Source organism: Fomitopsis serialis (genome assembly GCF_022376445.1).
Source record: "Fomitopsis serialis strain Sig1Antser10 chromosome Unknown B0H18scaffold_3, whole genome shotgun sequence".
Taxonomy (NCBI): Eukaryota; Fungi; Basidiomycota; class Agaricomycetes; order Polyporales; family Fomitopsidaceae; genus Fomitopsis; species Fomitopsis serialis.
Genome location: NW_025954963.1, coordinates 1,644,277 through 1,663,296, shown reverse-complemented (window position 1 = coordinate 1,663,296; position 19,020 = coordinate 1,644,277). Strand labels below are relative to the sequence as shown.

At 56.7% G+C, this 19,020-nt stretch overlaps 9 protein-coding genes across 9 annotated transcripts; 3 read left to right on the top strand and 6 right to left on the bottom strand.

Annotated features, from left to right (window-relative positions):
* Window positions 1-94: 94 nt before the first annotated feature.
* Window positions 95-1,273, top strand: B0H18DRAFT_1206927 (uncharacterized protein; the record flags this gene model as incomplete). Its single annotated transcript, XM_048036196.1, has 2 exons — window positions 95-155; window positions 206-1,273. Exon 2 carries the CDS (start codon window positions 209-211, stop codon window positions 1,271-1,273), a length of 1,065 nt encoding a protein of 354 aa, XP_047900051.1. The 5' UTR covers window positions 95-155; window positions 206-208.
* A 171-nt stretch (window positions 1,274-1,444) lies between these two features.
* On the top strand, window positions 1,445-2,087 carry B0H18DRAFT_329408 (uncharacterized protein). The gene is made up of 2 exons (XM_048037622.1): window positions 1,445-1,643; window positions 1,705-2,087. Exons 1-2 carry the CDS (start codon window positions 1,616-1,618, stop codon window positions 1,992-1,994), a joined length of 318 nt encoding a protein of 105 aa, XP_047900050.1. The 5' UTR covers window positions 1,445-1,615; the 3' UTR covers window positions 1,995-2,087.
* Window positions 2,088-2,232: 145 nt separating this feature from the next.
* B0H18DRAFT_950877 (P-loop containing nucleoside triphosphate hydrolase protein) lies at window positions 2,233-6,628 on the bottom strand (the record flags this gene model as incomplete). Its single annotated transcript, XM_048041983.1, has 22 exons — window positions 2,233-2,376; window positions 2,428-2,483; window positions 2,535-2,676; window positions 2,726-2,809; window positions 2,936-3,038; window positions 3,088-3,203; window positions 3,256-3,393; window positions 3,448-3,603; window positions 3,654-3,773; window positions 3,830-3,944; window positions 3,997-4,092; window positions 4,152-4,309; window positions 4,368-4,464; window positions 4,518-4,966; window positions 4,987-5,073; window positions 5,124-5,267; window positions 5,397-5,691; window positions 5,748-5,778; window positions 5,809-5,975; window positions 6,020-6,075; window positions 6,188-6,289; window positions 6,347-6,628. The coding sequence occupies 22 exons, from the start codon at window positions 6,626-6,628 to the stop codon at window positions 2,233-2,235; spliced, it is 3,138 nt and encodes a 1,045-aa protein (XP_047900049.1).
* Window positions 6,629-7,062: 434 nt separating this feature from the next.
* B0H18DRAFT_329359 (uncharacterized protein) lies at window positions 7,063-8,991 on the top strand. Its single transcript, XM_048037621.1, has 3 exons — window positions 7,063-7,356; window positions 8,012-8,655; window positions 8,714-8,991. The coding sequence occupies exons 1-2, from the start codon at window positions 7,196-7,198 to the stop codon at window positions 8,574-8,576; spliced, it is 726 nt and encodes a 241-aa protein (XP_047900048.1). The 5' UTR covers window positions 7,063-7,195; the 3' UTR covers window positions 8,577-8,655; window positions 8,714-8,991.
* An 872-nt stretch (window positions 8,992-9,863) lies between these two features.
* On the bottom strand, window positions 9,864-11,769 carry B0H18DRAFT_1114039 (uncharacterized protein; the record flags this gene model as incomplete). Its single annotated transcript, XM_048033060.1, has 2 exons — window positions 9,864-11,700; window positions 11,750-11,769. The coding sequence occupies 2 exons, from the start codon at window positions 11,767-11,769 to the stop codon at window positions 9,864-9,866; spliced, it is 1,857 nt and encodes a 618-aa protein (XP_047900047.1).
* Window positions 11,770-12,031: 262 nt separating this feature from the next.
* On the bottom strand, window positions 12,032-13,151 carry B0H18DRAFT_329348 (uncharacterized protein). Its single transcript, XM_048037620.1, has one exon. It carries the CDS (start codon window positions 12,811-12,813, stop codon window positions 12,244-12,246), a length of 570 nt encoding a protein of 189 aa, XP_047900046.1. The 5' UTR covers window positions 12,814-13,151; the 3' UTR covers window positions 12,032-12,243.
* A 446-nt stretch (window positions 13,152-13,597) lies between these two features.
* Window positions 13,598-14,303, bottom strand: B0H18DRAFT_329334 (uncharacterized protein). The gene is made up of 2 exons (XM_048037619.1): window positions 14,161-14,303; window positions 13,598-14,099 (listed from the first exon to the last, which is right to left on the bottom strand). Exon 2 carries the CDS (start codon window positions 14,087-14,089, stop codon window positions 13,700-13,702), a length of 390 nt encoding a protein of 129 aa, XP_047900045.1. The 5' UTR covers window positions 14,090-14,099; window positions 14,161-14,303; the 3' UTR covers window positions 13,598-13,699.
* B0H18DRAFT_975025 (uncharacterized protein) lies at window positions 14,247-16,538 on the bottom strand. Its single transcript, XM_048044038.1, has 2 exons — window positions 16,411-16,538; window positions 14,247-16,344 (listed from the first exon to the last, which is right to left on the bottom strand). Exon 2 carries the CDS (start codon window positions 16,326-16,328, stop codon window positions 14,487-14,489), a length of 1,842 nt encoding a protein of 613 aa, XP_047900044.1. The 5' UTR covers window positions 16,329-16,344; window positions 16,411-16,538; the 3' UTR covers window positions 14,247-14,486.
* A 665-nt stretch (window positions 16,539-17,203) lies between these two features.
* On the bottom strand, window positions 17,204-18,301 carry B0H18DRAFT_867920 (glutathione S-transferase C-terminal-like protein; the record flags this gene model as incomplete). The annotated part of the gene is made up of 7 exons (XM_048039896.1): window positions 17,204-17,263; window positions 17,321-17,378; window positions 17,455-17,575; window positions 17,630-17,680; window positions 17,732-17,762; window positions 17,818-18,055; window positions 18,129-18,301. 7 exons carry the CDS (start codon window positions 18,299-18,301, stop codon window positions 17,204-17,206), a joined length of 732 nt encoding a protein of 243 aa, XP_047900043.1.
* Window positions 18,302-19,020: the final 719 nt, after the last annotated feature.

Sequence of the window (19,020 nt, the reverse complement as noted above, 5' to 3'; positions counted from 1 at the left end):
AGCGACACCACGCGATCGCGTGACCGCGAGCGTGGGCGTCTACTTAGTACTCGGCGACTCTCAGGCTCCCGTACCACAACTTGCCAGTGGCCGTCTCCAGTAACTTACTAGCATCCGACTGGCTATTAAGCACCAGGCATATAGTGGACTATGCTGTATGTTCTTTAATTGTGAAAGAGGAAGTCACTAAGACCGGAGTTTTTAGGCCATGGCGGCGAGCAACATCGGGCACAACGTAGATGTTTCCTCACTCGAATCGCAGCCCCGGACCCACGAAACGATCGCGGACAAGATTGCGCATCATTACAGATGCATATATGATCTCAGGACGCAGTGGAATGATCTATCCCCCATCTCCGCACTCCCTCCCGAAGTCCTCGCTGAAATTTTCCTACACGTGGCCGGAATCCGCGCAAGCAACATCCACTCCAGGTTGCCCTACATCGACGAATGGATATATGTATCCCATGTCTGCAGGCGCTGGCGCTTCGTTGCACTTGGCTGTCCTGCTCTCTGGAGCCGTCTGACAGTAAAGGGACCCGCGTCGTGCCAATGGCTTCCCGAGTTTTTGGCACGGTCTAATCAAGTATCGCTGTCCATGGCGATCTCATTCGAAACCCACTCCTCCTTTGGATTCGGTACTCCACTACCAGAGGAACTAATATCAATTGCACTGTCGTCTCTGAGGCGCATGCGCACGTTGAAGATTGACGCGGCACCGGGATACTCGCCGGAAATTATGAAGCTACTCGAAGGACCCGCTCCATTGCTCGAGGACCTATACATCTCCGAAACGAAACCTTCCGGTATACTTGACCCTCTAAACCAACTTCTACGCTGTCCTGAGACCTGCCGTCTCCGTCGCTTGGATTTGAAGTGCCCTGTGGACTGGGCAGGCATCTCACTATCAGGCTTGACACGCCTGTCTGTCGGCAGTTCATACCGCGTCATGAAGTTGGACGCATTTCTTGCTGCCCTCGCTCAAATGCCCCGTCTGGAAGAATTGGCCACCGACGGTGCCTTCATACCGAATTACTACGGCGAGGCACACACACCAAGTCTGCCTACTCCAGCTCATTTGCCTCGTATCCGAACATTACGAATCTGGCGCGAGACTGCAGCACAGTGCGCTTGCATCCTTCGTAGCATGGAAACCCCGGCGCTCGCTCAACTCAGCGTCAATGCGATACCAAGAGGTTCGGTGGCATCGCAAATCGAGCTCTTTGCCGCCTCGGCTGCAAAGCGCAAATCTTGGGGCGATTCCTCACCCTAGCAATCGTTCACGATTCCAAACAGGCTACACTACCTTCTTGCGCGCCTACCGTAGCGTCCCCGACAGCGCTGCAACTGATCCAATAGAGGATGCTACTGTCTTCTGGCTTGACGAACATACCCCAGTCCTGGAGTTGAGTTGCGGTCCCGAGTTCGACGAGGAAGCCATATCTGCATTGTGCCAATGGGTTCCTATCGATAGAGCCCGTTGCCTTATCCTCCAAGGCTCTCTACCATCGGAAAAATTGTGGCCTCATCTCGTCGATCGCACCGCGTTGGTCACCGAAGTTCGCCTTTTTCAAGTTCAGCACGTTCGCGCCCTTCCAGCGATGCTCGTGCGTCGATGTCCCGAAGGAGAATGCAGCGATCCAGTGGGTCACATCAATCACCACTACGCACTTCCACGTCTTCGCCTGCTCACGCTGGATGAAGTGAGCCTCAGGGGGCCTATATCCAAAGACTACTATCGGAGAAGATTTGCACGCTCCTCGCGAAAGGATCTCAAGTTCATTGATGCTCTACTCGACTCCTTCGTGGAACGATACGAAAATGGCGCGGAGATTGAGCGTCTCCGTCTCCTGGACCCACAAAACGCGGTGATCGATAGTGATATAAGTAAAATGGAGGAGGTTGTACGCTTGGTGGAGTGGAATGGCGGCTACTATCCGTATGAAGTGGTCCAATCAGTACTATCAGTACTATCGGATGATGATGATGATTGAACTTTTGTCCATCACTACCATCCTCAACCCTCAGTACCGTCTGTGCGCCGTCTCGTATCCATGCGAACAGGAACAACACAGAAAGGCTGAATCATGATTAAGAGCTCATTGCCAGGACGATACGCTACGCAAGTAAACGGAAACCTAATGTACAAGCAAGGGAGAGATCAACTATATGCTCGGGCATGCATTCTTTGCCAGGAATGCGTCCTTGGCAACAGGGTCAAAGAACTGAAAGTTACGAGAAGGCTAGCACGCCTTGTCCCCGCTCAGGATCCGTCATACGGTGCACCCGAACGGTGTTCCCGATCACTATGTTCGTCATGTCCTGGGGCGTAATCAAAACGTATTGCTTGCTATCGGAGGCGTTCGCAGTGTCGATCTGTAAACCACACCGTCAGCATTTATGCACACTGCTGGAATGCATACGGACCATCATCTTCATACTGATACGACGATTGACAGCATCCATGAAGACGTCAAACTCATCTACAGACGTCTCAGCATGAATACATTGTGCAGGATGCTAAGGGGACATACCGAGACAACGAATCGGGCAGCCGATAGACTCCCAGAGAGACAGAAGGAGACAGATCGTCGAGAAAGACTTCTCTCCTCCGCTGAGTGAGCGAGGGTCTTTCTCACGACTGTTCTGCGTCAGAGTCTGGTCATCCGTTTGCACCTAAATGTATCTTAGCATCGTCACGGACGTAAAGACAGAGCAGACTCACCTTGAGCTGCAAGGTTCCCGCAACATGATCGAAGAGGACTTTGCCGTAGTAACCTCGGTTTGAGAGATGATACTGGAAGTAGACCTTGCAACGCAAAGCAATGTGACGACGGAAGTGATGCCACTTGGACAGACGAAGCGTCATGGATTCTTGAGTACCTGTGCAACCAGGGTCAGATCGAGAGACGGATTCCGCTGCGGTAATACACACTCTGATGAGAGACAGCATCTGCTTGACGTCCCGCTTGGCGGTATCGAGCGCTGCTTTCTTCTTGTTGACTTCAATCGTCATATCTTCAACAGAGGCGCCTTGCCTGCGATCACTGAGTGCGTATCCATATACGGGTAGCAATTCGACCTCACCTCTTCTCGCGCTCTCGGAGTGCAGCCTGCACAGCATCCAGATTACGCTGTACTTCGTCTGCCTTGCGTGGGTTCAGCCACCGCGCGCAATACTGAAGAGCTTTGGCAGTCCAATTCTACAGGCTCGATCAGCACTATCACTTGCATGGAAGATCGTGAATGTCGCACCTCGAATTCCTTCTGAACGTTGGCTTCAATGGTTTGCGCATCTTTGACCTTGTCCTCCTCTTCCTTGAGCTTAGTCTCATAGTACTGCGTAGCTTTCTGCGCGTCCATCCGCTCAATAGACAGTTCTTCAATTTGTTTCTATACGCCCCTGCATCAGCGAACTGGTCGGCAGGTACGCGCCGCATCGCTTACCTGCAGCGTGCTCTTGTCGCCCTCGAACTCATTGATCTGCTTCTGCAACGTATTCATCTTCTCCTGAAGCACGTTCTGCGCTGCGTCGATAGCATTCTTCTGCTGCTGAACCACCTTGAACTGTTCGATCGTCATCTGCTTCTCTGCCTCCATCGCCTGCAGAATAAATCAGAGAAATCCTGCGCATACGCAAGCACACTACCCACCACTTTGGCGTCCTCGATGGTGGAGACGGTGATGGACTGTTCTTCGTTGCGCTCCAGCAGGAGAGTATCTCTGGTTAACTTGAGCTCTCTGCAGCGATTATGCAGCTGGTTCTCGCGCGTCTGCACATATGTTAGTCAATGCTAGATCATCGAAACTGCTAGTACGAGGCACGCACGTTCAGGCGCCCTATCTCCTGCTTCAGCTGCACGAATCGCTGGTGGGCTGCCTGGAATCTCCCAGTGATGTCCTCGCAGTTCGCGTTGGCCTGTTGCAACGCTTCTTGCAGGCGGCTGCAGACAATTATCAGTGTCTAACAACAAGATAACCAAAGACACTACATACCGCTTCTCACCGGCAGCGTCCTTGCTCGCAAACAGCTGCTGCCTCGGATCGCGTCCAGGAACCATCGTCAACGGGTTGGATGAACCACCACCCTCGCTTGACAATCGAGATTCACGTTAGCGAGCGTACTTGGATTGATCTATGGGGTCACTTACGGGAAACGTCGGACAGTGTAGAGGTCCGCGGACCAACCAAACCCACCTCGTCCAGTACCGAGGAGGATGTTATCGAGCTGGGCACGGGTACGCGCGACGTATGTGCTCTCGATGCTGGCGGAGTTGATCATGACGCGCAGAACATACTGGTCGCTGACCTGCGAGTGCCCGAACCGTCAGCCGGTGCAGGATGGACCGCGACAATGCCGTGCTTACATCAAGCACCCTCAACACGGTCAAGATATCCGGCGGAGGCTCGCCGTGGCTATAGTCGAAGAGATCGACCTCACTGATTATGATCGAGTTGCGGTTGCTTTGAAGCAGGGAATTAGCCAATATACGCATACATTGAGTACGAGCACATACTTGGTCTGGGTCAGCAGTTGCCCCAGCTGAGCGCGATCCCTCGCATCTGTGATCGCAAACGCACCCATCAAGCCTCCCAACTGCACACGCATCAATGGCGCCCAAACGGGGTCTTGCACCTTCACGTACAAGCCCAATGGGCCCACCGGTCGGTTTCCGTACCAGTTCATACGCTCGATGCTCGCCAAGACCTGGTCCATTTTATTCCCATACGGCGCGAGCTTGTTCTTCTCCGCTTCCTGGGACTGCTGCAGTGCGCCCTGCGCGTTCATGACATCCTGCTGCGCCTCGTCCTTCTGCCTCTTCAGCTCCTGACCCTGCGTCTCCGTCTCCCGCGCCTCATTCTCTTTCTGCTCCTTCTCTTCCTTCACAGCGTTCAGTTGCCGCTCGGCCTCATCAAACGCGTGCTGCGCCTCGTCGATCTTGCGGTCCGTCTCCTCGCGCTTCACCTGCGACCGCGCCTCGATACGCTGGCGCTCCGCCTCATTTGCGCGTCGTACTCTGTGATCAGCTTCGTGCAGCGCCGCACGGTCGCGTCCATCTGCTTCTCCTCTTCCTGTGGTAGTACGTGAGGTGCTGTGCGAGTCTGCCGTCCATCCGACGTACCTTTAGCTTCTGCAGCTTCTGCCTGTTGTCGCGGCTCTCGTCCTGGAGGCCCTTCTTCTGCTGAAGCAGGTGCTGGATGTCACCCATGTCCTCCAGGCTGCCCTCGATGGCTGCAATCTTCTCGGACGCCTCGTCGATCTTCGCCTGCACACCGAACTGTCAGCATCGACATCCCTCATGTCCGCCACAGACGACGTACCTGCGCAGTCTGCATGTCCTCCTTGATCTTCGGCAGGCGCCTCGCCAAGCGCGCCGCCTCCGCCGCGCGCAGACCAGCTCCTCCTCCTTCGACGCGACATGCGCCCAGGCAAGCTCCTTCTTGAGGTCGTCCGCCTTGTGGCGCTGCTCACGCGCCTTCTGGGCCTCCTCAAAGCGCGACATCGCCTCTTCGAGCGACTCCTCGAGGTCGGGCAGGCCCTCGGACTTGCGCTTGACGGTCTTCTGCATGTTCTGGATGCCCTCGAGGCAGGTCTGGTATTCCTCGGACAGCTGCGACAACTGCGTGCCGCGCAGGAAGAACTTGTACTTGTCCGCGGGTTGGACGCGCTCAGGAACTGCCGCGCCGCGTCTGCCAGTTGTCAACGTGAGTCTCCACTAGCCAAAGTGCGAAAACAGCGCGCGCACCTTGGGTCAGGATGTTCATCGGGTTGTCGACCTGATGTTCATGTGGTCACAGATGGTGGACATTCCTCGCGCTTCGTCGACACCACTCGACCATCCTTGTTCTTAATCTTGTACGACGACGACCCTTCCTTCGTGAAACGACGCGTGATCACGATGCTCTTGCCATACTCCTTAGGCCGGTAGGCCTCCTCGCCCTGGTTTTTCAGGACGACTGTAACCTCCGAGACCCTGTCACATGAGAAAAGGCCGTTTCGTGAGTCGGAATGGCTTACTGTTGTCCCTCGCGAATGAACGACTTCAAGCCGTTCCCGCGACCGGTCGCGGTGGCCTTGCCTCCAAGGCGACGGTGAGCGCAGACAAAACAGCACTCTTGCCGCTTCCGTTGTGGCCTGCATGCAGGGCATGAATAGGAGGACTGCTTCGGAACTCGGGCCACTCACCAATAATGAAGTTGACTTGCGCGCCGAACGTAACGTAAGGTACTTGTGACACATGAAGTTGTGCATCTCGAGCGACTCGATGATGCCCATCTCTGCGACGCCCTGCGGTACGACATCAGGTCATGACACGGATTTGCTCGCAACGCAGTGGCTACTTACGCCCTGCGTCTTGCCCTTGTTCATGATCGTCTCTCGGATGATCTCCTCGTTCTCCTCCTCAAACTTTCTTTCCTCATCTTCATCGGGGGCCTCCTGCTCGGGAGTCTCCTCTTCGAGGTCCTTCTGGATGTCAACTTCGCCCTCCTCCTGGCGCGCCTTGCCCTTCTTCGTGCGTTGGTTGCCGTGTTCCTCGTCGTCCTCAGTGCGTGCACGCTTAGGACTCGCTGGCGAGTCGCGCTCGTCGATGGGAGGCGAGGCTGCCCGCCGTTTGACTGCCGGCATTGTGGTCGTCGGGGTGAGATGGTCGTGGTCAACGCGGTGCGGTCTACGCGCGACGCGACGCGTCGAGCGCCGTGCCAAAAGCAGCACACAAATAGCCAGGAATGGAAACGGATGGGCTTGGCATGCGTCCAAAATAAGCAACTTCGTGAAACGGAAGGGACTCCTGAGATGTGATTGGCTGATGCGTAGCGATTGGCTGCTGCTGCGCGAGGAGCCGGCTGCGCGCTGCGCTGGCTGGCGTGAATATTAAACATTGACATCGCACGCGGGTGCGCAGGGAGTGCGCTGCGAGAGAATACGTATTTGTGAAGCTGGAGGGTGGTTGGGGGTGCAGGTGGGCGAGGGCACGGGTTGCGAGGCTCGGGCGCGGTTGTTTTCTGATGTGCGAATCGAATAGCCGAGCGTTGTGAGAATACAAAGACGTCGGAGGCCGCGCCCGCCCTCTCATCTTGCCCGCCATCCACGACTGTCGTCCGCCCACCCGCCTTGGTGTCCCGAGGCATCCATTCTCTATATCTCCTTCGTTTATTCGCCGCTCCTTTCTGCTCGTCTGGGCGTAGATAGTGCATGGCACAGCCTGTCATCTACAGCACGCCGCCTCTCGCCGGACGACCGCCCTACGCAACCGACGAGCCAGACTCGGTGTACCAGCAACAGCCTCAACAAGCTCGCAGAATCAGACAGCCTCCTCCCCCGAATCCAAACGACAGGACTTCGGCGTACAACATGTATGTATCTCTGGCCGTTTGTTCTGTCGTTCCAAGCATCCCCACGTCGCGTCCCAACTCGTTCGTTCCTGGCGGAGCTGCCATTGTGATGGAGGGCTAGTCGGTTCTGAGGATAGGCTGCCGATGTCTTGCCAGGGCGCAGATACGTGTATGCCCTCGTCTGTATGCCCCGCTGCTGCTGAGCATGGCGACGGTGTCGTGGCGCTCGTCCGCCTTCACACCTCGCGTTAGTCTCCGCGGGCTCTCCCCAAATCTCCGAGATGATCTATCTGAGCGCAGGTTTCGTCCCTTCCAACGTCACCGTGCGCGCCGGCGCATCGGGGGACCACACGGCCTTCACGTTTCGTCCTGCAGTACATTCCGTGTCTCTTGCTTGCGTATCTCCACCGTGTGGTGGCTGAACGTTGAACTGCCACTGTTTGATTTTTCTCAGCTGCGCATGCCGTCATCTGGGATGTTGTCTATCTTCAGATCCGGCGCGCTGTCGGCAGCCATGTCCATGGCCTTGGTGGCTGTCGCGGCAGGAATCCGTCGCCGGACATGTTCATGCAGCGCCGCTCGGGAAAGTGGCAGAGCAGCGGGCTGCAATGCACTAACTTCGGTTCTCATCACTGTCCACGACAATTGCATAACTTAATCACTGACCGACTTGCAGGTATGACCAGTACTTAGACGGCGCGAACGCGCCCAGGGGCACCAACCCCTTTGCCGACCCGAAGAGGGCCCTCTCGCCTCCTCGGCAGCCCATCCCCCTCGCTGCGCCCCGACCCGGCTACGCCGCCCCCGTGGCTGCCCTCAACCTCTCGCGTCCTGACGCCGTCGCCTCTCTCGACGGCCGCTCTCGCTCGCCCACCACGCCCGAGATGTCCCAAGCCTTCCCGAAGCCGCTCACCCTCGTCGAGCGCCAGGCTTCTCCCGTCTCCCCGCACTTCCCGCACACACCGCACGAGCTCCAGCCGCCCATGACACCCATCGCCCCTGCGTTCATTCGCCCTGCGAGTGCCGCGAGCACGCAGAGGGACGTCAAGTTCAACCCGACCACGCCGATTTTACGAAGTGAGAAGGAAGATGCGTTCCTGCCGCGACGGGGCCAGGGCGAGGAATTTTGGAGGCGGTTCAGTATGGTTGCAAGGGACGAAACCACGACGAGGGGTAAGCAGAGGTATGTGGGCAGACGCGACGCTACGCTCGAGAACACTACTGAACAACGACGTCAATAGTGTATGGTTGAAGAAGACAAGTTCTGGAATTTCCCGCCACGTCCGTTGGGTGTGGGTGGTCGGCATTACGCTCCTCATCGTAAGCTAGCCAGCCCTATCACGCCAATCCCTCCAGGCAAACTCACGTTCCCTCACAGATCATTTGCTGCGCCGTCGCGTTCGGCGTGTACAAAGCCCACCATTCCACCAGCTCGAACAACTCCTCCGTCGTCACCGCGATCGGCGGAAGTGCGAACCAGATGGGCTCGGGCAACACCGTCACGGCCGACGAAAAGTCAGGTGCCTCGTCCAGCGCCCTCATAGTCACGCCCACACACACCGTCGCCCGCCGCACCGTTGACATCGAGCCCACTGGCTCCCCCGCGATACCAATCCCTCCTCCTGCCTACCCGTCCCCTATACTGACACGGACGTGCCTTCGTACGAGAACACGAACGCGAGCGCGAGCGTGCCCCGCGCGCTCCCGCCGCTGCACCGCCGGCATAAACGCAGCTACGTCAATCGTAGCTCGTTAGATTAAGGTGCCCTCCGGAGGCGCCTCCACTTGGGAGTGGTGTCGCGCCCTACAGGGACGGCCCGCCTCCCGTCCGCTCGTTAACGCCCCCTTCATGTTATGTTGGTTGTACATTATCTGTCGCAGGTCGGTCTGCGTCGGTGCCCTGGTCGTCCACCGTCCCCTCCCCTCGTCCGGCTGCCGCCCTTCATCACCCTGTGGATACCCGTCAGGTTTGGCTTGCAGGTTGGATGCAGGGCCGCGGACGTCTCTTCCTGCACTAATCACCCGGTGACTCCATCACCAACCGACACCCGCCCCTGCGACACTTGCTCCTCTTACTGTTACCCTCTCCTTCCATATTATGTGTAACGACCGATTCACCTTCGCCGCCGTCCACGCTCGCAGACTATCCCAGACTCTGACTTGCTCGACACGCCCGCCCGCTTTTGCTGTTCGTCTGCTACATACTTGCTTGCTCTTCTTCGTCTTCCGTTTGGTTCGATTGGTCTCGTGTTTGGCCCTAGCTTCGGATGACGGTTGACATACCCGCGATGCTGACGCCCCCCTGTGTACCTACTACGTTACAGACAATCCCATACGTAGCCCTGAAGCGTTAATCCAGTGTCCGTGTCGCGTGGAAGGGTGTGATGTGGTGAGGTAGCGCAGTGGATTAGGAAGACATGATCCAGTGAGCTCACGTAGGAATTTACAATGTAGACAGTATAGTATGGGCTTTCTATATACCATGATACCGGTATTACACTAACAACATACCCAATGACTGACTAGGTTTACAATGAACAGGACGTTTTAATAGACAAATGATTCAGTCCGAACACCTGTTGTTCTTGCGGGAGGACCCCAAGCGGATCCCACCCAGTCCGAGTCTCCGCTGCAGATCCGCGCCAGTTCCCCTCGGCCTGGTCGTCCTCGTCCCAGGCTACCATCGGCACCGAACGACGCAGAAGAGCCATATCCCTCGGGTTTCGATTTTCCTTCGGGCAGACCACAGGTACAGCTCCGTCACCCCGCGCCCACGCAGTCCTCTCCACAGGTACTCCGACAAGCACTCCAAAAGGCTCGGTGGCTCCGGCAGGTCTCGAGTCCGTGCAAGCGTGAGCGGTGGTCGTGTCGAGGGCGTCTCGCGCACCACGAGCGTCGCAGGCGGGAAAGACGAGCACCTCCGGGTGCTCCCTGTCTCGCTCGTTCGGGTGCATGGTCAGCGCGATGATGGTGGACTTGCCGGAGATGTCTAGCCCCTCTACGTTGCGGAAGAACGAGAAGACTCGGATCCACGCCGGGAAAGGGAGCATGATGTCCTTGAAGTAGAGTCGCCGGACGCTCTTGAACGCGGCGCGACAGCGAGCGAGGACCGCGAGGAGTCCATCTGCCGCGCGGACGAGCGCGAGGTCCTGTGAGAGGACGAGCGTGAATTTTGTAGTGGAGGACTCGTCCAGGCCTTCGACGCAGATCGCGAGGGGGTCTCTGGAGACGTCTCGATAGAGGCGGAGGGCAGAGAGCGGACCGAGCGCAGCGAGCTTGGGGTAGAGCGCCGCGGCGAATGCCTCTTCGCTCCCTAGCCGGCGGCTGGTGATCGCCTCCACAGTGAGCTTTGTCAGGTCTGCCAGATCCAGAAAGTTCAGCAAGGTGGCGCAGTCGCGGTATTTAGCTTTGACGCGAAGTTCCCTGAGATGCGGCAAGTAAGACGGGGTGTGCATTGGTGCCTCGAAGTTGGATGAGTCCGTCTGATTCAGCTTAACCTCCAGGTCCAGTGTCTCGAGTGGAAGGTCGCCCCGGTTGGATGCCGACCACAAGACACCCAGGTGTATTGAAAGCAGGAGACCGCCGCCAGAAACTGAGAGGTGCCTGAGGGTAGACGCACTACGCCCAAGATGCATCGGCCCCTTGTCACAGCCGTGAACCTCGAGACGTCGGAGACCGGCACGAGGCCCTACGCTAGGCACAGACTTGCTGAGTGTGGACACGTCGTCGAGGAGCTCATTCATGTATTCTTCCCGAGACTTGGTCACCGAGTCGCTTGTGATGTACAGGCATTCGAGGAGCGGGGCGACTGTGCAGAGCGAGTTGAACCTACGACGGGTGGCCCAGGCGCACCGCTCGAAGTGCAGGGTTCGTGTGCGATGAAGTTCCTTGCGGACCAGTTGACAGGCAGGCGATTGTGTGGATGACGAATCCTGAGGCAGAACCAAGATGTCCAGAGGGACGTCCTTCGACCGCGTGAGTAGCTCCGTGGCCCAGTCCGCGTTTCGGGTGATCACCAGCTGGCTCCAAGCAAGGGGGAAGTCGAGCGCGATAGACCGCCAGTACTTACAGACATGGCTGATCAGAGCCCAGTGTTTGATGTGTACTGCCACTGCCAGACACCCAGGGTGCTTCTCCGACGGGTCGACGGCGGTGTAGGGCGCATACAATAGGAATATCTGGGTCAAGAGCTCGAACGGCAACCGGTTCACAGGAGCCCTTCGTCCGACAAACGCAAGCGGAGGATGGTCTTCGTCTGCTGCCGTTTGAACCTGTGCATCTTTGTAAAGCCTTGGTTTAGTATCACTAGTGCCGCGGCCGTCGGTCGCAATGAGTCCGGAGCCACTGCCACCACCAGAGAAGACGCTGTTGTTGTCAGCTCCGCTGAAACAAATGGTATAGATGGCCGACTTACATCGACAGCACACCACCCATATAATCACAAGAATATCCAAGGCGACTCGGAGCTCGAGGCAGTATGGGTGTGGCGGCGCTGAGGCAAAGTATGCGTTCGGGCGCCTATTGACGCTCGAGCTCTAGCGCCGTCGTACGCGGCGGCGTTGAAACGATAGCCCGTGATTAGATCACAACCAAGTACTGTCAACGAGGGATCAGCGGAACCGAACCCTACCGTGGGGCGGAACCTGGAAGGGTACTACACGAGGGGTAAGGCACATCGCGCAGTACGATACGACGCGTGAAGAAGAATGGAATTCGAAGGAACGTACTGGGATACTAACAACGATTCGCTAGATCGGACAACGCAAGCATCATGCGTTCCGATCATCCAGAGCTCGAGGGAGGAACCGATCACATAGCGACCTGAAGCAAGTTCAAGTGCGTCCGAGGGCCTACACCGGGATGACTTCATTCAGGGAGACCAAGGACATGTCGCGCATATGCAAAGTACTAACGTCCACGCCCTCGACCTCGACCTCGACCGCGTCCTCGTCCACCTTGGTCGTTTGCATTGTCGGGAGATTCCAAATATGGCCCATCACATTCCACCGAGCGCACAACCTCCTGTAGCCGATCGAAGTCCTCGACCTTCATGTCGACAGGGCGCAGGATGCGGAGCTTCTGGATCTCCGCACCGGCTTCGTAACGTTCAATGAAACTCTGAAGTAGAGAATCAACGTATCTGAGCTTCCAATCCGGGAAGCTTCCACGATTCCTGAAACGAATCTTGTCTAGTGTAAGAAGACGAAGTCGAGGGAATGCGTATTCCAGTGTGGAAGCCTCATCATCGCCTCTTGCTACCAGGCTACCTCCGTCGTCCTGAAGAAACATCCATGGAAGGACATCGATGGCCTGGTGGTAATAACCTAAGCCCCAGGCTTCAGTGCCAGTGGGGCGAAAGTAGAGCTCTGTAACCTTCGTCAAGTACTGGCTGATCGCAAACAAAATCCGGCGCTCGTGCATCCGGGGGACATCGCCGAGAAAAAGGCGGTGGACGTCATGGACCGGGATAGTCGACATAAAGTCGTGAACACGTCGGCGTCTGCGTCGCCCCAGCCAAGCTCGATATCGAGGCTACCATTAGATGTGCAGTTCCTTGTCATATACGAGTCGGGTAGGACCGTCATGCCACTAGTGCCGTGAATCCTCTCGTTGTATCCTCGCACACGGGCAGTGTATGTCGTCCTGTTAGGCACTGACAACTGCATGGCCAGCGCGCGAAGCTTTCCTAAGCAACGCATCTTCGAAGCTAGGGCCGCAAGAAATTCCGCGTGCAAGGTCCTCGGCCAATTGTGCGTAGACGTGACGATTCGCAGGCTTGTGAGCGACTGGGTCTTCAAGTTGTTGAGGAGGCATGCGCAAGTAGGCATAGGCCCTGAGACCTGCAGATGGCGCAGGCGTGGCAAGGCAACTTGGGTGGATGTCGTGCGAGTCGGAATGATTGACAACGCCCCGTGGATGACAAGCTCTTGCAATAAAGACATGCGCGAAAGGGTTGCCAGTAAGGCTTCCGAGTCAGGGCTTGCAATGCGAGCGGGATTCTCGCCGAGAGTCAACTGCAAGTGCGTCAACAATGGCAGGTCAACTTTGTTCCACTCAATTGGAGTGCAGAGCTGGAGACGTTGTAGGCGCCTGGTCTCGGGGCGGCAAATCAAACGCTCGACATACTGACGATATTTGGAGGATAGAGGGAATGGGCCCATATGAATTGATAACAGCTCGAGTCGAGGAGCAGGCCCATCCAGTCGTTTGAAGGCACGCCCGACTCCTTCCAGCCCCAGCGCCGCAGTGAGAGACAGCTCACGTATTCGTGGCAAGTGCGAGAGGATCAGATCGACAGCCTTTTCCTGGACCTCCGGGTCCGACAGACACGAAAAGTGATCGGCATCGCCCCAGGTCACGGATACTATGAGCGGTGCCTTCCGGGACCGTTCCAGAAACAGCGGACTGGCAGGCCTTCGCTCTGGTCCGTGATCGTCAAACGGCTCCAGAGTGCTGTGCAGCTCAGCGCAACGGCTCGCCAATGCCTGCACATCCGAGTCACTTGAAGCCAGTGGTACGGATGTAGGTCGTGATCCCGCCCGGGCACGTAGAGACGCACCGCAGCCGTATGCAAGAATATCTCGCTGAGGACCTCCACGGGAAGCCTGGAGATGGGTACGAGGGTATTGAGGCGGGCCCTGAGGTCGCTGATGCAGCGATCATGGTACGCGATGCCGTCGTAGATTGACTGGCGGGTCTGCGATGAAGAGTCCGGGCGAGCATCGCGATTCGACTCGGAAATGTTCACGTCCATGGTGTGTAACCTGCGATAAGCATCAAACGTCAGGACGCCGTAAGTTACAGATTCTGCACGAAACTGGATACCTAGTACTGTATCGCTGTGGTCGAAGTCTCAGATGTGACGACCGTGTGGTGGTGGGCCCAGGGAGTGACCGACACGAACGAAGACGACAGTACTGTGTCCGTGCCACGCTCTTGCCATGCTCAATCGATCCGCCCACGCATCGGGTTCTACTAGTCCACGCGATAACTTCGAGGGCACGTCACGTTTGACACTGAGTCGGACTGGGCGTATAGTAGCCAATTCTCACTGTGATCAGGCTCGTATGCGTGTCACTAGCTGGTAGACTACCTGAGCGTGCTTGTGAAGATGGAGGATGTGTACTTACATTGCCGGAGCCAGATTCAATCTAATAGTAGTCAAATTCTCCGTAGCCACCAAATTCCGAGTAGATATCCTCTTCAGCCTCGTAGTTCCATTGTGGGGAACTGGTGTAGCTCGTCTCGACGACGCTAACCCCATTTTCGTATAAGGACCCATCCCACACTACCGCACGCACGACCTCCTCCAGCAAGTCAATGTCCCGGCTCTTCAAATTGACAGGGTGAATGATGCGCAGCTGCTCGATCTCCGCGCCGCACTCGTACCGTTGTATGAAACAGTCGAGTAGGCGGCCAACAAACGGTTGTCCCTGCTGATCGGGCTGACCATGGTATCCACGAGTTACGAACCAAAAGTGCGACAGTGTGAGGGTCCGAAGCTGTGGGAGAATGCAACGGTAGTGGTGGCCCTCGTCATCTGAGTCCGAGTCGCCATTCCTGCGTTCCCTGCAGCATCGATGCAACAGCGCCTCGGGGAAGAATGAGGACTCTGAGCCGTCCATGGCAAAAAGCTCCGTAACATTGGTGGTTCGTTGGAGAAGTGGCAGCCACGCGTCCTCTGGAAACAAAGAGCCAGAAACAAACAGGGAGTGGACATCGTCAATGGGAAGCAGCCGGCCGAGGTCAGGAACCCTGTCGGACTGCACGGAGCTGATGCTCACAACCAGTGCAGGCCTCTGGATTTTCCTCAAGTCTCCGTTGAAGCGTTCTATATCGGCAGCACCATGGACGTCATGATAGGCCTCAACACGTACATAGTCGCCCTCCAATGAGCCAGCAATGATGCTAAGGGTGCGGAAGGTCCCCAAGCTGGGTGCTTTGGCAGCCACAGCAGCGACGAGCGGGGGGTACAGCAGCTCTGCGTCGTCGTCCATTTCGAAATCCAGATACTCGAAATCCAGATACGAGAGCGAGGGAGTGTACAGATGATCAAGGAGGCATACGCCATTGACAGCGGACTCGGAGATCCGCAAGACACGTAAATGGGGAAGTGCAGCCACGGGAGACGCAATAATCGGGACCTCGGGCACCACCCTGCTGAACCGCAACGTCTGCTCTCTCTCGATAGTCAGCTCTTCAAGGTGGACCATGTGTACGATGGCTGAGAGTAGGTCGTCGATGTCTCCGAGCGTGGTGTGTGTATACGGTATGCAGTTGAGGGTCAAGTGTGTGAGTCGGTACAGCCCCAGCCCATCCCACTGCAGCGAGACGGAACCTAGCTCCAACCGTTGGAGGTTAGTGGCCTCGAGATGTTGTAGTAGCTGCTGCTGTGCGTGGCCTCCGTTGAAGCGTACGTGCGACCGGAACGTCGTTTGTTTGCTGCTGCGAACAAGCAGTGATTCGAGGAGCGGAGCAGGTCCACTCAGCAGCCGCAGGACCTGGTCTAAATGTGCGTCTTCGATCGTAATGGACAGGAAACGTATGCGCGATATTTGCGAGAGGACCATTGCTAGCGACCCTACCAGCGAAAAGTCCAAGTGATATGCCTGGGACTCGGCGTATCGAACGTTGATGGTAACGGTGAGAGGTGCGCATTTGGATCGTTCGAGCACCTCCGCCAGCCACTTCGAGGCGCGCTGCGTTGACACTGTTATGCTGCTCCAAAGGGCAGCGCAACTCAGCGCAGCATCACGCCAGTGTTTACAGACGTGGGATGGGACACGAGCGCTGATGGCGCTGTCCGCGGCATGCAAGAAGACCTTGCAGAGGACCTCCGGAGGAAGCACGGAGATGGGTGCGAAGGTGTTCAGGTGCGTCTTCAGCTCCGTCAGGTAGCCCGACTGGTAAGCGATCTTCTTCTCAACTGCCTCGCGAGTCTGCAGCGCGGACAATGCTACGCGTGCGCGAGGACCACTTGGTTCCGCCGCCATGGTATGGGTATGGGACCTGACGACAACGATGCACAACATAAGTCAGTTGAGTATAGTACAATGACACAACACACTAACGTGCCTCGTCAGTTACAGTGATACCCTGTCAATACCCCAGTGTTCCGAATCTACTGGGTGATGCAATGGAGGTTGGGTGCGATGGACGCGAGTGTATGCGTCAAGGACAAGATGAAGATCGATAGCGCGTCCGTTTCAACCACACTTTCGAGCGCTAAGGCGCGTTATTACGTACATGCCATTTCGTACGCGCTTCTCAGGACCCAGTGCATACTTATACGGAGAGTATTTAACAACTCTTTCCGTGATCCAGAGGGGCTCGCTACAAATGCAAGGCTATTGAGATGAAATTTCTGAGCCATTAAATGGCCTTGGAAGAAAGTACAACATTGTCACTCTTGAGTGCGGTGGCCCGCGCGAACGGGATTACGCGCCCGTCAAGTTCGAGTGGGCAAGGTGGCCGTCAGAGCTCGTATTCGGGCTTTAGAGAGCAATCATCATATAGCAATGCATTTAGCGAGGCCTGTTTGTAAATGGAATAGTTCTGTTGGCATATTGCAGCAGGTCAAATGATCTTAGAGCTAGGACTCGGAGACGGGCTGAATGGTGGGTGAGGTGCACAGACAGGCAGCGATATAGTGTAGGGTCGAGAACGCGTCATGCCCAACAGAAACCGGCTAATAACAAAGGGCTTAGCCCTCTGTTTTCGTATGTAGTCAGAATTATGATGAGTTTATCTCGGGATTCTCGAATGAGACATGAATGCAGGAGACATGTATTCGACGATGTGAGGCGACTCCGAAGTCACGCCCGTTTACGAAGCGTCTTGAATCCAATCCACGCTGACAAGCTAGTGCTCAAGGGACAGCAATCCCCGCCTTGACCGTCGGCCGCTCGTTCTGTCTCTCCAGCCACGCCTGCGCCCGTGCGTCAGCAAACAGCGCGAATGTCACGCGTCAGAGTATATGGCATACCTTGACGTGCGGCCACTCGTCCATGCTCTCGATCCCGCAGAACGTGTGCCCGTTTACCCTGCACGGTCACCATAGTAAGCATACAAATCGAGACACGGCCGCATATACTGGTAGAAGGTAAGAGAGGTGCATACCAGGGGAAGGCGTTGATGTCCGCGATGGAGTACTTGCCACGCCCGGGCCCCGCGAGCCAGTCGCGCCCGTTCAGGCGGATGTTCAGCACGCCGTAAAGGCGTTTCGTCTCTTCGAGGTAACCTGCGGGGGCGAACCAATCAAGCTGCTAGGCAAATAGTGTACATGCGGGCTTACGCTTCTTTGCGTAGGGGATGTCCTCGGGGGCGAAGCGGACGAAGTGGTTCGCTGGACGAGTCCGGTCAGTCAACATATGTGGGTCTGTGCGTGCAAACGTACCTTGTCCCTGCATCGGCCCTATGCCTCCATGCTACCCGACGTCCATCTAGTCAACGCCGGCCGCATACGTCCAGCCAAGCACTCACCGTGAAGAAGATCCACTGCAGCATCTCGCTGTAGTCATTCGGGCTCGTCGCGGGGTCAAACGAGAACTTGAGCTGCGTGTCATAGTGCTGCTCGAGGTAGAGGAGGATCGCGGCGGTCTCGAAGACGGGGAAGTCCGCGCGCTGGCGGTCGACGAGGACGGGGATGCGGCCGTTGGGGTTGAGCTTGATGAACCAGGGCTCCTTCTGGGTGTTCTTCGAGATGTCTATCTTCTCCACGCTGCGAGGAGCAGTGGACGCGTCTCAGTGACCGCTGGGAGGGAGCAACGTGCGGACGAGACACTGGTACTCACTCGTAGTCGATCCCGTACTGCGTCTTCAGCTCCTCCAGCAGGATGGATACCTTCCTGCCATTGGGGGTGCCTGCGGTGTAGAGCAGGAACGGCTTGCTGGTCTGTGCGGTCGCGGTGGACATCCTGGCGGTGTGTGAGAGGGAGCGTGTTATGCCGGCGAGACGGGGGAGCATGTGGACCGCGTGAGCACCACTGGCGTTCCGGCTGGAGCTCTCGCAGAGAGAGAAGTCAGTCCTACGCGCGCTGTGCTGTGCTGAGCAAGAGAGTGGGTCGACTGCACTGGTGCAGCTTGGTCAGTGGGAGGCGTCGTATGCGCGCTGACTTGACACGGTCGATCGTCTATTTCGTCATCGTCCGCAGATCCGGATCGGTGTTCCATATTTCCGAGCTCGTTCGGTCAATGACTGTAACCACATTCTGTAGATTTGTAATACAAACGTGTTGAGGAACAAGCATATGTGTGTCGCCGTCGTCAAGGTCATCGTGGCGCGTCTACACACTGCCCAAATCAAATCGGCACTTGTGCGCGACCACTACAAAACGCCGTCACGTGACAGACATGACGCGCTGCACCCATCGCGCGTCGCGTCCGTCGGACCCGCCACTTTCTACAGCGCGATCCCTGCGGCTGCTACATCGACCGCTGACCGCACATCTAGTTGATCAACAATGTCGCTCAACGTGTTGATCTCACCAAGACGCTCAGAGTGGTCAAGAATCCGGTATAATTTGGCACTGCGGTGGAACAACAGCGAGATGCTTTCAAGTTCTGAATGGCTAATCCGTACACGGTACAATGGCATGCAAAGACAGCGACGAGACGACAGCGAGGAAGAGACAATGAAGCAAGAACGACCGGGAGGGCAGCAGCATCTGGGAGGTGTCATGACAT

Coding starts and splice junctions, on each gene's coding strand:
- B0H18DRAFT_329348 (XM_048037620.1), bottom strand. CDS start 12,813: ATGTCGACTATCCCGGTCCATGACGTCCACCGCCTTTTTCTCGGCGAT.
- B0H18DRAFT_329408 (XM_048037622.1), top strand. CDS start 1,616: ATGTCCCGAAGGAGAATGCAGCGATCCA. Junction 1,644..1,704: donor AAGGAGAATGCAGCGATCCA/GTGGGTCACATC, acceptor CGCTGGATGAAG/TGAGCCTCAGGGGGCCTATA.
- B0H18DRAFT_329359 (XM_048037621.1), top strand. CDS start 7,196: ATGGCACAGCCTGTCATCTACAGCACGCCGCCTCTCGCCGGACGACCG. Junction 7,357..8,011: donor AGGACTTCGGCGTACAACAT/GTATGTATCTCT, acceptor ACCGACTTGCAG/GTATGACCAGTACTTAGACG.
- B0H18DRAFT_329334 (XM_048037619.1), bottom strand. CDS start 14,089: ATGGACGTGAACATTTCCGAGTCGAATCGCGATGCTCGCCCGGACTCT.
- B0H18DRAFT_975025 (XM_048044038.1), bottom strand. CDS start 16,328: ATGGCGGCGGAACCAAGTGGTCCTCGCGCACGCGTAGCATTGTCCGCG.